Below are 13,750 nucleotides of genomic sequence, written 5' to 3' on the forward strand. Positions count from 1 at the left end.
CAGTACAATGTAGTCTTTTAAAGCTGACATGTTTTGTTTACAGACAGTGGCCAGGGATCTATCATTTAGTAGCAGTAGCACCATCACCTCTAAATGATAGATCCTCAGCCAGCTTCTGTTTGTAAAAGAATTGTCAGGGCATGCTGGGTGATGTAATTGGCCAAATATAGTCATATAATATAATCATATAATATAATCATAGTTGATCAATACCATTAACCAGTATCCACGGTCGTTTGTTGACATACAGCAGCTGTTCAGGTAGATAGTTGTGATGGAAATAGCAGCAGGACATCATTATTGCATGATGGGTCATTGTGGCAGCTGGCCGACATCATTGGTTAGCATGTCATCATGATTCACGAGGATATGCATCACTGAATGATGCGATTGATGGCAGATTACATTGGGGACCATTGTTTATTTTTCGTTTATTTAAATAAAGGACGGTTTCAAAGTTACTTTCAATTTTTGGGGGGAATGAGTAACATGGGATACTATCACCACATACTAATTTCCCTGGTGGGGGAGCGGATATCTTGGCCTCCCTTATTCTAAATAGCACTACCAGATTCTGACAACCTCCCTACAAACCTCCACATCCCTTTTGGGGACAGGATATAGGGATTAGGCCTTGTCCCTATCAACATGGGAACAAGGTGCCTTGCAAGGGGGGGAACTTTACTGCCCCCTGTGAGATACCCTCACAATTTTTAGGTTGACCTGGTATGGTTCAGGAAAGGGAGTACACTCACTTGCTGCTCCCCATTTCCCGATCACCCAGGCTGCATGCCTGGATAAGGGTCTGGTATAATTTTTAAGGGGGTGCCGTGCCTTTTTAAATCGGGCAATAAGCACATTAGTAAAATAAAAAAGGAATAAAACAGTATGGGGTTCCCACTAAAATGTAAATCAGACCTTTATCCATGCATACAGCCTGTGTGTCCAGGAAAGGGAGGGTGGTGAGCATGCAGTGCCCCCTTACTGTACCAAACCAGGCCACATACCTCCAACATTAGTAAGATAACTTGCACAGGGGTAGCAAAGCCTCCCCCTTCCAAAGCACCATGTCCCCAAATCCTCATCCCCACAACCTGTGTCCTAAAAGGGAGGCGGGGATTTAAAGAGGGGACTTACCAGAATCAAGGAGCCCCATTTAAAATAAGGTGGGCCCCCCAATATCCAGCCATCTTAGGTAAATGAGTACAGGTTACATAGCAATCCTTGTTACCCATTCCCAAAAAAGTTAAGTGAATAAAAACACCCATTCCGTTAACAAAAATCCTTTATTTAAAAAAAATAAACAATCTCCCCAAAGTAAATCCAGCCTAAATTACGTCATCTAGTAATGTTAATCCTCATCAATCATAGTGACCCACTGCCTGGTGATGTTGACCTGCTTGCATGATGACCCACCGTGTGGAGGTGCTGCCCTGTCATTAATCACAGATGACAGATCCCCAGCTGGCTGCTTTATGTGAACAAATTGGCCAGGGATATTGGGTGACATCATTGAGTAAATATGGTCGTGACCATAATTGATCAATTACACCACCAGTATCCATGGTCAGTTTGTTTACAAACAAAAGCAAGGCAGGGATCTGTAATTTATCAGCAATAGTACTATGTCTCCAAAGATCACCCAGGGATTAAGGCAGGCAGACATGCCAAATGTGACCAGTTTCTTTGGCTATTCACTGAAATTTGAACAGGCAGTGTTCAGGTTAATCTCATTCTCAATGCGAACCCCAAGCTGATCCCCATTGGAGAAGTATAGACTGTTCTATTAGGGAAATGAATGTTCATTGAGATTAGAAAATAAGGTGAAGATGTGTTCACTTCAATCAGCCAATCATATGCTACCTAAAATCCTGGTTTTTCCCCCACAACTAATTAGATATTTAATTAGATAATTAGATATTTAACTTTCAAAGTATTTTATTAATTTTCCAAAGTAGAATAAAACAATAAAATAGCACATGATGCACAATCAACCATCTCACTTCATTAAAGAATCTCTCCAAGTGAGGCACCAAGACATCTGAAAACTTCTTATAGTATAAGGCAGGCAGTCCATCCGGACCCGGAGCCGATGACAATTTTGCCTGCTTGATAGCTTGTTAATTTCCAGTGCCGAGATGGGTGCTTCTAGAATCATGGAATGATCCAATGACAGGGATGGAAGGTGAACCTCACTGAGAAATGATCTCAATGAATCAGATGAAACTGGAGTGTTATCCTGATAAAGTTTAGTGAAAAATGAGCGAAATTCCTGAAGAACAGTTGCTGGATGTAATGAGTATGCACCAGAGGTACATCGAATTTTAGGCAACGTGTAAACTCTAGGTTTAGGGGATAGTTTAGTGGCTAAGAGGTACCAATTTTGTCTTTATGGACATAATATTTGTTATCTGACCATCGAATACTTTTTTCCGCTTTAGTAGTTAGCAACAATTTCAATTCTAATCTAGTTTTATCCAGGGATTTCAAAAGATCTAATGACGGAGTCTGCTTATGAGCCCGAGATAAACTTTGAAGTTCCGCGTCCAGTTCATTTATGCGTCTGGTTGCCCTCTTCTTTATTCTGGTAGCCAATTCCTTTAGTCGGCCTCGAATTGTCGCCTTATGGGCCGCCCATACAATAGTAGGGGACATATCAGGTGTGGCATTGATAACCAAAATAGAATTCCAAGTGTGAATGGACCTCACCCTGTACTGCAGCCTCCCCCAACAGAGATTCGTTCAAACACCAACAAAAAGGTTTAGCAGCTAGTGATAGTGTAGTGAGTCCCATCAACACCAAAGAGTGGTCTGACCATGCCGTCTCCCTAATGGTGGAGGAGGCAACCAGAGGCACAAGAGAAGCGGAGACAAATAAGTGATCTATCCTAGCATAACTATGATGTGCTGAGGAAAAATGCGTGTAGTCTTTCACCGCAGGGTTCATTTCCCTCCATATGTCTATTAGAGAATGAGAATACAGCAGTTTTGCAAGGCGCGTACCAGCTTTCTGGGGACGTCTAGGTCTATATACTCCAGTATAATACCTATCCAAATTACTGTCCAGGGCAAGATTAGAATCTCCTCCACAGAACACTGCGCCTTCAAAATGAGGTAGTAAGGTTTTTAGCATAGAAGTGAAAAACTAAACCTGGGCCGAGTTGGGGGCATAATAGGACACGAGTGTAATTAAGGTGTCGTTTAAATGTCCTTTCAATAATAAATATCGTCCCTCGGGGTCTCCTATCTCCAGCAACAAGCGAAATGAGACATTTTTAGCAAGGCAAATGGCAACCCCTCTAGTCTTGTCAGAGGCATTGCTCAGGAAAAACTGAGGATAGTATTTGTTGAGAAAGGCAGGTTGATAAGATATCGGGAAATGAGTTTCCTGAAGGAAGAGAAGGTCCACTCACTGAGAGTGGTAATATTGAAATGCCATTTTTCTCTTTGCTGGAGAGTTTATAATTAGATATTTAGATGTTAAACAAGTTCACCTTATTTACTAACGTTCACTTTGTATTGTAAACATACACTTTTCAGTTTTCATATTTCTATCAGTTTATGAAGTTTTCAACGTGTTTAGAGAAAGTTTGCAAAGTTGTAACATGTACAGGGTTTCTCAGATAAGCTTGTGATCAATTAAAAAAGAGATGATGATGATGATGATGATACATTATATAATTTCACAATGTGCTATAAAATGTATAAGGTAATATGTGTCTCTCTATTCAATCACATTGTTTGCTGCAAGATAGTTAGCAGTATTCAGGCATATCATTTTAGAATGTATAAGGTCACTAGGTAATAGTTTAATTTATCATAATCTAGGATTGAACCTTGCAGAATTTAGAGAAAATTTAGGAAATTAAAGATATAAAAGTGAACGGCAGTATAGCAAGTAGATATAGGTTATGCAAAGGTAAGGAGGTAGTAAGGGTGAGGGGGTGTAAGCATCAGTTCTTACCATTCCAGTGAGCCAGTGAATTAGGTGCTTGAGGTTATACTGTAGGTGGGTAAGCATAGCTGAATCTGATGGTACATTTTCAAAGTGAACATTTACTTTGCTAAAGAAACAGCCTCTACTTCATTAGTAAATAAACACGAACACACTGCTGACCTTACAACGGTTTGTAAGTGTGTAAATCATGTATCATAATGTATCATTTATAGCATGCAAAACGCTTTATAGCAAGGAATAGTAACATTTGAATACAATAGCCTTTAGTATTGACATTTTAGATTTGTTTTGAAAACCCTGGCTACATAGGCAACACTAGATGATAAAAAAGATGTTTCTAATATTTCATAGACTGGTGGATGGATCATAGCCCCAGACCCTGCTACTGAAGTTCTACACTTATATTTATGTATCATGCTATTGCTGACCTGTGTATTGTGTGAAAGACTGCATCTGAATAGGGGACACAATGTCTATTAGCACAGTGTATGGAGCCTCAAGGCTACACACAATATGATGACAATAGTGCTTCTTAAGCAATTTAAATGGTAATGTCGCTGTGCCTCAGGGAGTGCTACTACTGTCATATTTAAGGTTTGTGTATCCTTCCCTACAGAAACTGCTTTTTTTTTTAAACAAGCATGATTTATTGTTGTTTTTGTGCTATTTTGTGTAGCTATTTTGCTGGTTTATGTGACAGGTGATGTTGATACTTTTTAGCTGTTTATGAACAGTGGAATTCTTTTGATTAAAAAAGAAGCCTGTTTAAGACAATGCATTCCCTTTTAAGGTCTAGTACACAACTCACAGAAGGTAGAATAAATACTTCAGCATGCTTGAACTAGATAATAATGGACATTTTAATAGGCTGGTGCTGTTGCCTCCAATCTAGGTTTTTAATATGTATTTAAATATTTTTTGTCTTTAACCATCAAGGCAGTCAAGCACTTTTCCTCTTTAACCCTTCCCAACTGCAGTCAATTGTTCCCCAACACAACGCCCTGTACTGGGAATACATTAATAAATGCACCCCACTTCCATTAGGAACCAGTAGCCAACACTTTGCACAGCTACTACTACAATCACATTATTCAAATCAGGTTAAAAAAATAATTTTTGTGAATTTGTCATCCTATAATAACGTTATTTGTTAAAATAGTGTACCAAATAAAGGATATATACAATGCATGCTGAGACTGCTAAGTTTGACCTGGTCATCAATGGCTTGGTCATCAATGGTCATGTAATCATACTGTGGTATCTCTGGAAGTGCCTTGAAATGATTCCTCTAAACCACTTAATGTGAAGACAATTTAGAGACAAGAAAACCTGAAAGACTTAAAGTTGCCACATTCCAACTTAGCTTGCTAGACAATCTTGAAATGCTGCTAGCCTTTTACACTGCAGCTACACCAATCACATTACTAAGTGGGCACTGACACGTGTGTTTGTCTAGATTGGAAATTTTTGTGAATGTTTAAGGCAAGCAACACTAAATATTTTTTTTAGCTTGTTCCCAAAAAACTAGTAGGTATATGTAGTTGTATTTTCCCCAAGTCATTCTATTTAAATCCTTGCTATTGTGCTGCATATATAAAGTCGAAATTATTATTTTATTGAACTTTTTATAGCTTAATCCCTAATAAATAAGATGACACATGAAAATGTAGCAAATTAGCAAAATGTCAAACAAAAATACAACATTTAAAAATACTAGATCCTTATTACACTACTGTCATTTTTTTCCCCTTCCTGTTTCTCTGGGTGTATTCACAAAGAAGAAACTAATATGTCCGGGAAGTGGATTGTAACTGTGTCAGACAGCATTGAATCTAAGGCTCTAAAAATCCGCCCTAAAAGTAAGTGCATTATTTTATCCTAATTTTTTAGTATATTCTAAAGCAGAAATTTGCCCACCTGACATTTCACAATATAAATTGCAAACAAACCCACAGTGCATTGCTTTTAGTTAATAATGTTTTTATATTCTAAAAGCACAGTATAGTCCTACATTATTTTTTAACTACATGCCACCTAAAAATGACTTGCAAATGGCCAAATTCTATGTTACTTTAAAGTAAAACTGACTAACAATAGCTTAGCCTAATCTGAACATCAAATACACATCATTTTAACACAGATCCATCAAATAAATCTCTCCATCTCATACTTAATCATTGTACTTTTGAAAAAAAGTCTATATGTGAACCCCTTCCCTATTTATGTTTGCTTTAGTTTTTTATGAACAGTTTTGTGAGCTTTATTGATGATAAAGTATGAAAATGGTATTCATACTGTAGTTGGAATTAAAATAGTTTGCCTTGGAGTCTTACTTTTTGAGGTTCTGTTCTTAAGACACCATTTTAGTTGGAGCTTAATCATATCTGGGGAATTGTTAATTGAATTAAAACAAACTGCATGGTAAAGTGGAAGAGAAGTAATTTATGTTAGTCTAAAAAGATTCTGTTTAAAGGTATCGATAATATTAGTTCCTAGCATAAAAAGTGTATAAAGTGCATCTCCGGTATAGGTCTGCACTGTTAGAAGAGAACAATGGAAAGCTGTCCAAACCTTTAAAATTGTCAGAAACTCACTGGTTATTTGTTGAGATTGATTATCTTAATTTTTTATGTTGTCAAATCCCTAAAAGTGCTGAAATATTATGCGTTGTGCTTTTTTTAAATATGCGACTTAATAGGAGGCTGGTGAACAATAAATGTATATCTTACAAATGTCCACAATTAATTATGTTATAAAATGCTAATCAATATTTTATTATGTGTTGGTAATACATTTTGGATTACCCACAAGGCCAATTGTACTAAAATATAACCATGAATATAACTCAAAAATTATTGCTAAATGAATGTAGAAATCACAGCTTTAGGCTAATTTTAAACATAGGGGTCTATTCACGAAGCAGCCGAAGGATCTAGCCGTAGCTTTGGCTGATCCTTCGGCTAGCTTCGGCCCCAGGACCCCATTGGTTCAGTAGAACCGAAGGGCTGCTGTACGGGCTATTCACTAATAAAGAAACACTGCTTTTTTTTTATTCTGACATCGAGCCATTGGCTGTTGGCTGTCAGAATACATTTTTTAAAAACTAACCATAGGAATGCATTGCTAGATTCCTATTGGCTATTTCAATTTGCAATAATACGGCAGCAGAACCGCCGGCTAATAGAAAACAGTTGGGCGGAGCTAGCTGTCACTGCTAGCTCTGCACAATCGTTTTCTATTTTTTTTTTACTTTTTTCACAATTTCTCTGTTCTGCTCGGTCCCACAGAGGGAGAGAGCAGAACAGCCGAGCCCATTCGGCTATTCACTCATTGCTGTTCGGCATCTATAAGAATAGACCAAACAGCAGCGAGTAGCCTGCCGAAGGTGCGCTTAGCCGATCCAGATGTTGGATTGGCTGAGTCAAACTCCTTCTGCACTGCGGGTCGACCGAACATGCTGGGCACCCGATGTACAGCTAATTTCAGCCGATATACGGCTGGAATCAGCCGTATCAGCCTGAAGTGAATAGCCGAACAGCGTTCGGCTCACTTCGCTTCAGTTTCCTTTTTTTGGACAATTGTTTGTATTTTTCTTTATCTTGTTTTTTTTATGTTTTTTTCTATGTTTATTCTAATATTATGCTAATGTTATCCACATTATATTGTATTGTCCTTTGAGTCTTCTAAGAACTGCAATCTGACCAGGCTTCATAATCTTAAATACAGGATATTAATCCTCTGTCCAGACTATAACTATTATGTTGTTGTTGTTGTTAAGCCTTGATGAAGGGGGTTTTCCAAAAGACCCCTAAATGTGTTGGTTGTTTTAAACAAACGGTGACCAATAAATGATTTTTGGACTATAGGAATAATTTGACTATTCTTTTCCTACTATTCCATGAATAAGGATGGTTCATGGAACTGGAAATGCAAAACATTCTGCCGTCATGCTTGCACCAGGCCTATTCAATGAACTGTGCACATTTTTGCATGTTAAGCACAACTGACAACCTTCTAAAACACAGATTATCCTCAAATGAGTTTCTTAGGGTCCATGAAAAATTGCTGTATAGCTAATTTAAAGATCATTGTTCTATTTAATAGAGTTCTTTTGTAAGGTCCATTCCCACTGGTGCATTATGTGATTTTGTGTGTAAGCAGTGAGGCTGTTTTAATCATCACTTTACCTGTCACAATCAGGTCATGTAGCAACATAGTAACAAGTTCTTCTAACTGTCAGACATGGTCGGTGTTACATGATGCACCAACCTTTCAGCATAGTGGAACTTTTAAACATATTAAAGAATCTTTGTCCAAGAAGAACAGCACTCAATGCTTCCTCCAAATAAATCCAAATGTTATTTTAATCCATGATATAGCATACACCTTCCAAAGCTCACTAGAATGGAATAAACTCTTTCTGGGGGGCCTTGTTCTGCAGAGCTTTGGAAGGTGTATGCTGTATCATGGATTAAAATAATATTTAGATTTATTTGGAGGAACCATTGAGTGTGGCTCTTCTTGGACAGAAATTCCTACAGGTGGAAGCAAGCCTTTTGCCAGCACTCGGAGTTTCCTCTTAATATGGATCTGACTGCGGAATCTGAGTGGTGAGTGTTGTGGATTATATTAAAGAATCTGTTTGCAACTTATGGTGAACATTTCACTTTTTTAACAGAAGAATTTGTTTAAAAGTAGTCAGAACAGCTGTTAAAATGGTTTAAAGAATGTTTGTCAAAATTTACTTTAAGCTCTGGGGGGGTCCCAAATATGGTATAGTCATTTGTACCTTTTCAACAATATGCGAGGTTCTCTGAGGTCCACCTTAGGACCTTAAGGTCACTTTTATAAAGAACATTGAAGAAAGTGTTTATTGTAATTTAATTTCATCTTTTAGATCATGTTTCATGTTGCACACATATTCAGGGTGTAACATGAAACATGGTCACATCATCACTCCCTCCCTTATTTACTATCCTGCCCGCCCCAATTACCTGAAGTGCAAGGTTCTTTTCCACACAGGCTGATGCTGCTTTTTTAATCTGGCATAGATGTGTGTGGCTCCTCCCATACAGCTGTATCATCCCTTCACATATCCTTTGACAGGACCTGTGAATGGAAAATCTACTGCGGCAGAGAGACTTGTAGTTATCAATGGAATACAAGTGCGGTGATGTCATTGCACTTGTAATGCATTAACACTTCCTCCCATCCTAGTTACTGAATGTCCATACCACAATACAGAGACAGAGATGGGAAGGAGTATCTGCAGAAGCCAGAGCATTTCAACCTGAGATCCACTGACTGCCGTTGCAATGCTTTACTACCTTTATTGCAAAGAAATAATCAATGCTCATTTATTTATTTTATAAATATGTGTGCATTTAATATTTTTTTCTAAAAGGTAGAATTTACTTTTAATATTCTGCTCCCATCATTCAGTCCCATCAACCAGAAAAATCATCGCAGTTCTCAATAAGTTAGATGTCTTACCACCTCTGATTCTTGGTAAGATATCTGCCTGCCTATGTTTCTTCTGTCTATGGTACATGAAATAGCTTTCCCTGCATATGTTAGGAATGTGCTTATATTTTAGATAAATGGGCTGCATGTCACCTGTGTAGAAAATGTTATTCTATGCTTCAACTGTGAACTGTAAACAATATTAGCCAATCTCATTATCTGGTTCTTTTACAAAGAGGGTAAGATTGCTGATGAAATATTGTAAATAAAACCTTCACTTTGTTTTGGCTTATTCACTAAGAAAAGTGACAATTCACTTTGAAAGTATACATGCTCTACATATTTAGTAAATGGGCCATAATATGTTTTTGTGAATTGTTAATTTGGCAGTGCAATGGGTTCAATTAAGCTTTTATGAGAATTGTATTTACACTAAATCCTAAAATTTTATTGACACTAAATTATTTATACATCTTAAAGTTTCTGTTTTACTTATGACATGCACTTAACATACAGTTTGCTTAATCAAAATTTAAAAAAAATAACAAAAATAAACTAATTTACAGAACATTGTGTTCACAAAGTTTAAAGATCTATATTTTTATTTTACTTCAGCATTACAAATTGTGTCTTACACTTATTGAATTATTTTCTAGCTATTGGCAGAAAGCTACTTAGGATTCTCATAACTAGCCCATGACTCATCAGTAAGTGGGTCTGCTCTAGATGGAAAGTTATTATTCTTTGAAAAAGTCAAAGCTTTCTCTGATTATAAGAGCTACATGGTCACAGGTCTCACACTACCATAAGCACTGAAAAGGAAATTGTGAGGATAAAAAATGCTACCATTGCTGAGGCAACCAGGTCATCAGTGGTCATCTGATGTTGTAACAGACTTACCCGTCCTCGGTCCAGCGCTGCCTGGCAGGGCCGCGCACGGCCAGCTCGGCAGCCAGCTCCTCCCCTTCAGGGCCGTCCAGGAGGGCAACCAGCTCTGCCCCCTCAGGGCCGTCCTAGATGGCAGCCAGCTCCGCCCCTTCAGCTCCGTCATGGACGGACCCAGCTCCTCCCCTCCGCGCTCGGCGAGGAGGGATTTAAGGGAGCAGAATTGTTTGTTCAGCGTCCGACCGTTGTGAACGGTGCACGCTGAACAAAGACCAGGAGTGAACCATTGCAGCATCTGCACCAAAGGACCCATCAGAGATCACCCAAAACCGCAAGTAGCCTAAAGGCATTTGACACAGTATCAGGATGGCTTGCTGACATTTGTTCATAACACTATTGCTGGAGTGCAATTGATTGCTAGTTGTACTATTGAGCCTGTGGACTTTATGCTGTGAAGGGGATTGCCATCCCAGCCTGTGTCTCTGTTTCCACATTCCTGCAAAAGACTGTTAACTTGTTCACTGCTGATTACCACCTGCTGGAGCTATACCTGTGTATTGTGATTGTTAAAGCTTGATCAGGGGAGTTATTCACTGCTAGGAAGCATTACCAAACAGTTGCTGGAACTTGAATTGACCAGTACCTTTAACCAAACACCCGAGTGACTTAAACCTGCTGTAGTGACGTTGTGTGATCTGTGTGTTGCGTTTCTCCCAAGTACTACTTGCCTGAGGTGATGTGGATGCAGGTGTGTTGGGGGATTCGCAATACTCAGTTCACCTAAACTTGAGCAGGGAAACCAGGAGATCCGTGTTGTTTGCACCTACTCTCACTCCCCTGCTCATACAAAACTTATAGGTCGCCCAAGTGGTGGGGAATGATGTAATTGATTCCAAACCGTCCATTAAACACTAAATGGAGTGTGAAGGAAGGAATCAAAACTGAACCCTGCCATTAGACTAGTAAACTCCACAGTTGAGCGTCTTGATATAACCTCACAGGTCATTACAGATGTCTGACAGCCCAATCAATTCACAATCAGCAACAGTCAGACTTCAGGTAACTTCAGACCCACTGACACTCAAGCTTGAGTGTCAGACTCAGACAACATAAGGGGGAAATATAAATCTATCTTAAAGTGTATCTAAATGCAAAACTGAGTGTGGAAGGGTTATCAATCCTGTCAAGTTCCTATTTCTGTCTATGCCCCTGCTAGGTAGACTCACTCCTCTATTGTAGCAACCACTGTCACCGGGACCGAAAGTGAGGTAAAATCCAACATTCTGATTGTCATCAGGACAAGATTATAGTTCAAGTTTTTCAATGGGGATGTTTGTTATAATGAAACTATATAAAGGAGGATTTTCTTGTTTTTAACAGATTTACTCTAATTTCCTCCTCCAATGGAACACTAATGCTGAACACTGTATCATGTACACCACGTTAGCAGATGTGCATGAGTATGACCCCTTAATGGTGTACGCTTTGTTATTGTGACTAGCTGTATTTCTCTGTATTTTCTTCCTCAGCAGAAGACGTGTATCCAAACCTCTGTCATTATCCTTAGTGGTGAGACATGTTGTTTTACATGCTGGTTTTGTGAGTGTGCCATGATGCCTCTCTGCTGTTTCGCTGTATTTCTGTCACATATATGTTGGCAAAGTTTGCAGTATTATATAAATAATAATTTAAGTATGCTTGCACAATGATTCATATGTGCACCCTTGCATGGGACATTTGCTGTCTTAATAAAAATTGATTGCATTGTGCAACCATAACAAATACAGAATACATTTTCAGTTCCTTGCCTAAATCCAGTTGTAACTGGTATTCTTTAAACACTAACAAGCAGAAATATGAACTGCTGATACTACCTTTTGTTGAAGGGAACAGTGATGTCTTTCCTTGCTCCACATGTATGCTGGGCCTCTAAGTGTTCCTGCATTTGCTGTGGGATATTTGGGAAATAAAAATGGGTAAATCCTGCACCAGATACATCCCCATAAATCACTACAAATGAAATGACTTTCGATTGTGGCCTTTGAAAGCTACTCTGGCAGTTTCTGAAGTTTCCTTGTATACATTATATTTGACAATGGTCTCACTTCATTGGATTATCATTTGGTTGGAGCAAACAGCTCAAAATATGTACCAAATTTGCATTTCTCCTCATAGAAATGTGACATTGTGCTATTGTTAGGTACCTTCTGAACTTGATTCTAGATAGGGAAAATGTAAGTAGGGAAGGTTTGTCTTACCCAGTATAAAAATCTGCTACTTGAGAAAATCTGCTGTATCCTAATGAGTCAGTCTCCCCTGTCACTTAACTCTGCTGCCTGAGAAGAACTGTTTTAACCTGGCATGTCTGTAATACTAGTCAGCAATACAGGAATTGTCAGCATTTTAATAAGGACTATAGTTATGCATTTAAGTGTTTATTATGGAAATTTTATTATGGAAATGTTTCACTCTGCTTCTATTTGTTTCTACAGGCTGGCTTCATGAGCTGGGGAAAAGACTGGAGTCACCGTTCTACAGCAATAATACACAAGGTGGTCCCACCATTCGAAGCACATACATTGCATCCCTCTATTTTACACTCAGCAGTCTAACCAGTGTTGGATTTGGAAATGTTTCTGCTAATACGGATGCTGAAAAGATATTCTCCATTTGCATTATGCTAATTGGAGGTAATGATTGCTTCACCTATAAATATGTATTTAAAGTACGTCTTATAAAGTACTTCTTAAATGAGAAAAGCCTCTTATTTTGTAAATTTAACATTTAGTTTGTGAAAAACTTCTGTTTAAGAAAACAACTTCGGAAATTTGTTCAAATGCAAAAGGTCATAACTAATTACTGATCACCCTAAAATCACAAAATAATCCACTCATATGAAATCACCCCATGGGTAGTCAGGTTAAAGCTTAGTCACACACATTTAATTAGTATTTATTTATAACATCTTTATCAGCAAAGTTTTTGTACTGCTACACATTGGAATAAAGGCAGACATTGTCTATTTGAGCTGCCCACTCACATATTGGGAACAGAATACACATTTAAATGGGTCCTGAGTGAGTACAAGGCATTTTCCTTACTTGACCAAAGGTTTATGAAGGGACTGACTGGATCCAAAGGGAAACTTAGAAAATTCCTTTAATGGAAGATCTAAAAAATTCCATAACTGTTTGAAGTGATATGCGAAAGCAGAAGTGGTAGCCGCTCAGATCAATTTATAACTACCAGCAAAAGGAAAGGTGCACAGGGGCAGGGCAATATAAACAATAATATGAAAATTAACCAGCAAATTTTTCAACTAGTCTGCACAAAATTCTAATTTAACTTTTGTAACATTTTAACTTAAAAACAGAGATTTTTGTTGCATACATCTGCAACAACATGTGAAGCTACAATGCTGCATCAATGCACCTCTGTGTATGC

The 13,750-nt window shown here is 38.2% G+C and overlaps 1 protein-coding gene across 1 annotated transcript in view; it reads left to right on the top strand.

Moving 5' to 3' along the window:
• Positions 1-13,750, top strand: part of KCNH8 (potassium voltage-gated channel subfamily H member 8) — a 113,149-nt gene that overhangs the window by 39,181 nt on the left and 60,218 nt on the right. The window contains exon 6 of the mRNA XM_018569249.1: positions 12,799-12,996. Coding sequence (XP_018424751.1) covers positions 12,799-12,996 — 198 coding nt within the window. The remainder of the gene's footprint in view (positions 1-12,798; positions 12,997-13,750) is intronic.

Source organism: Nanorana parkeri, unplaced genomic scaffold, assembly GCF_000935625.1.
Source record: "Nanorana parkeri isolate BGI_ZX_2015 unplaced genomic scaffold, ASM93562v1 scaffold1313, whole genome shotgun sequence".
In the NCBI taxonomy this organism is placed as follows: Eukaryota; Metazoa; Chordata; class Amphibia; order Anura; family Dicroglossidae; genus Nanorana; species Nanorana parkeri.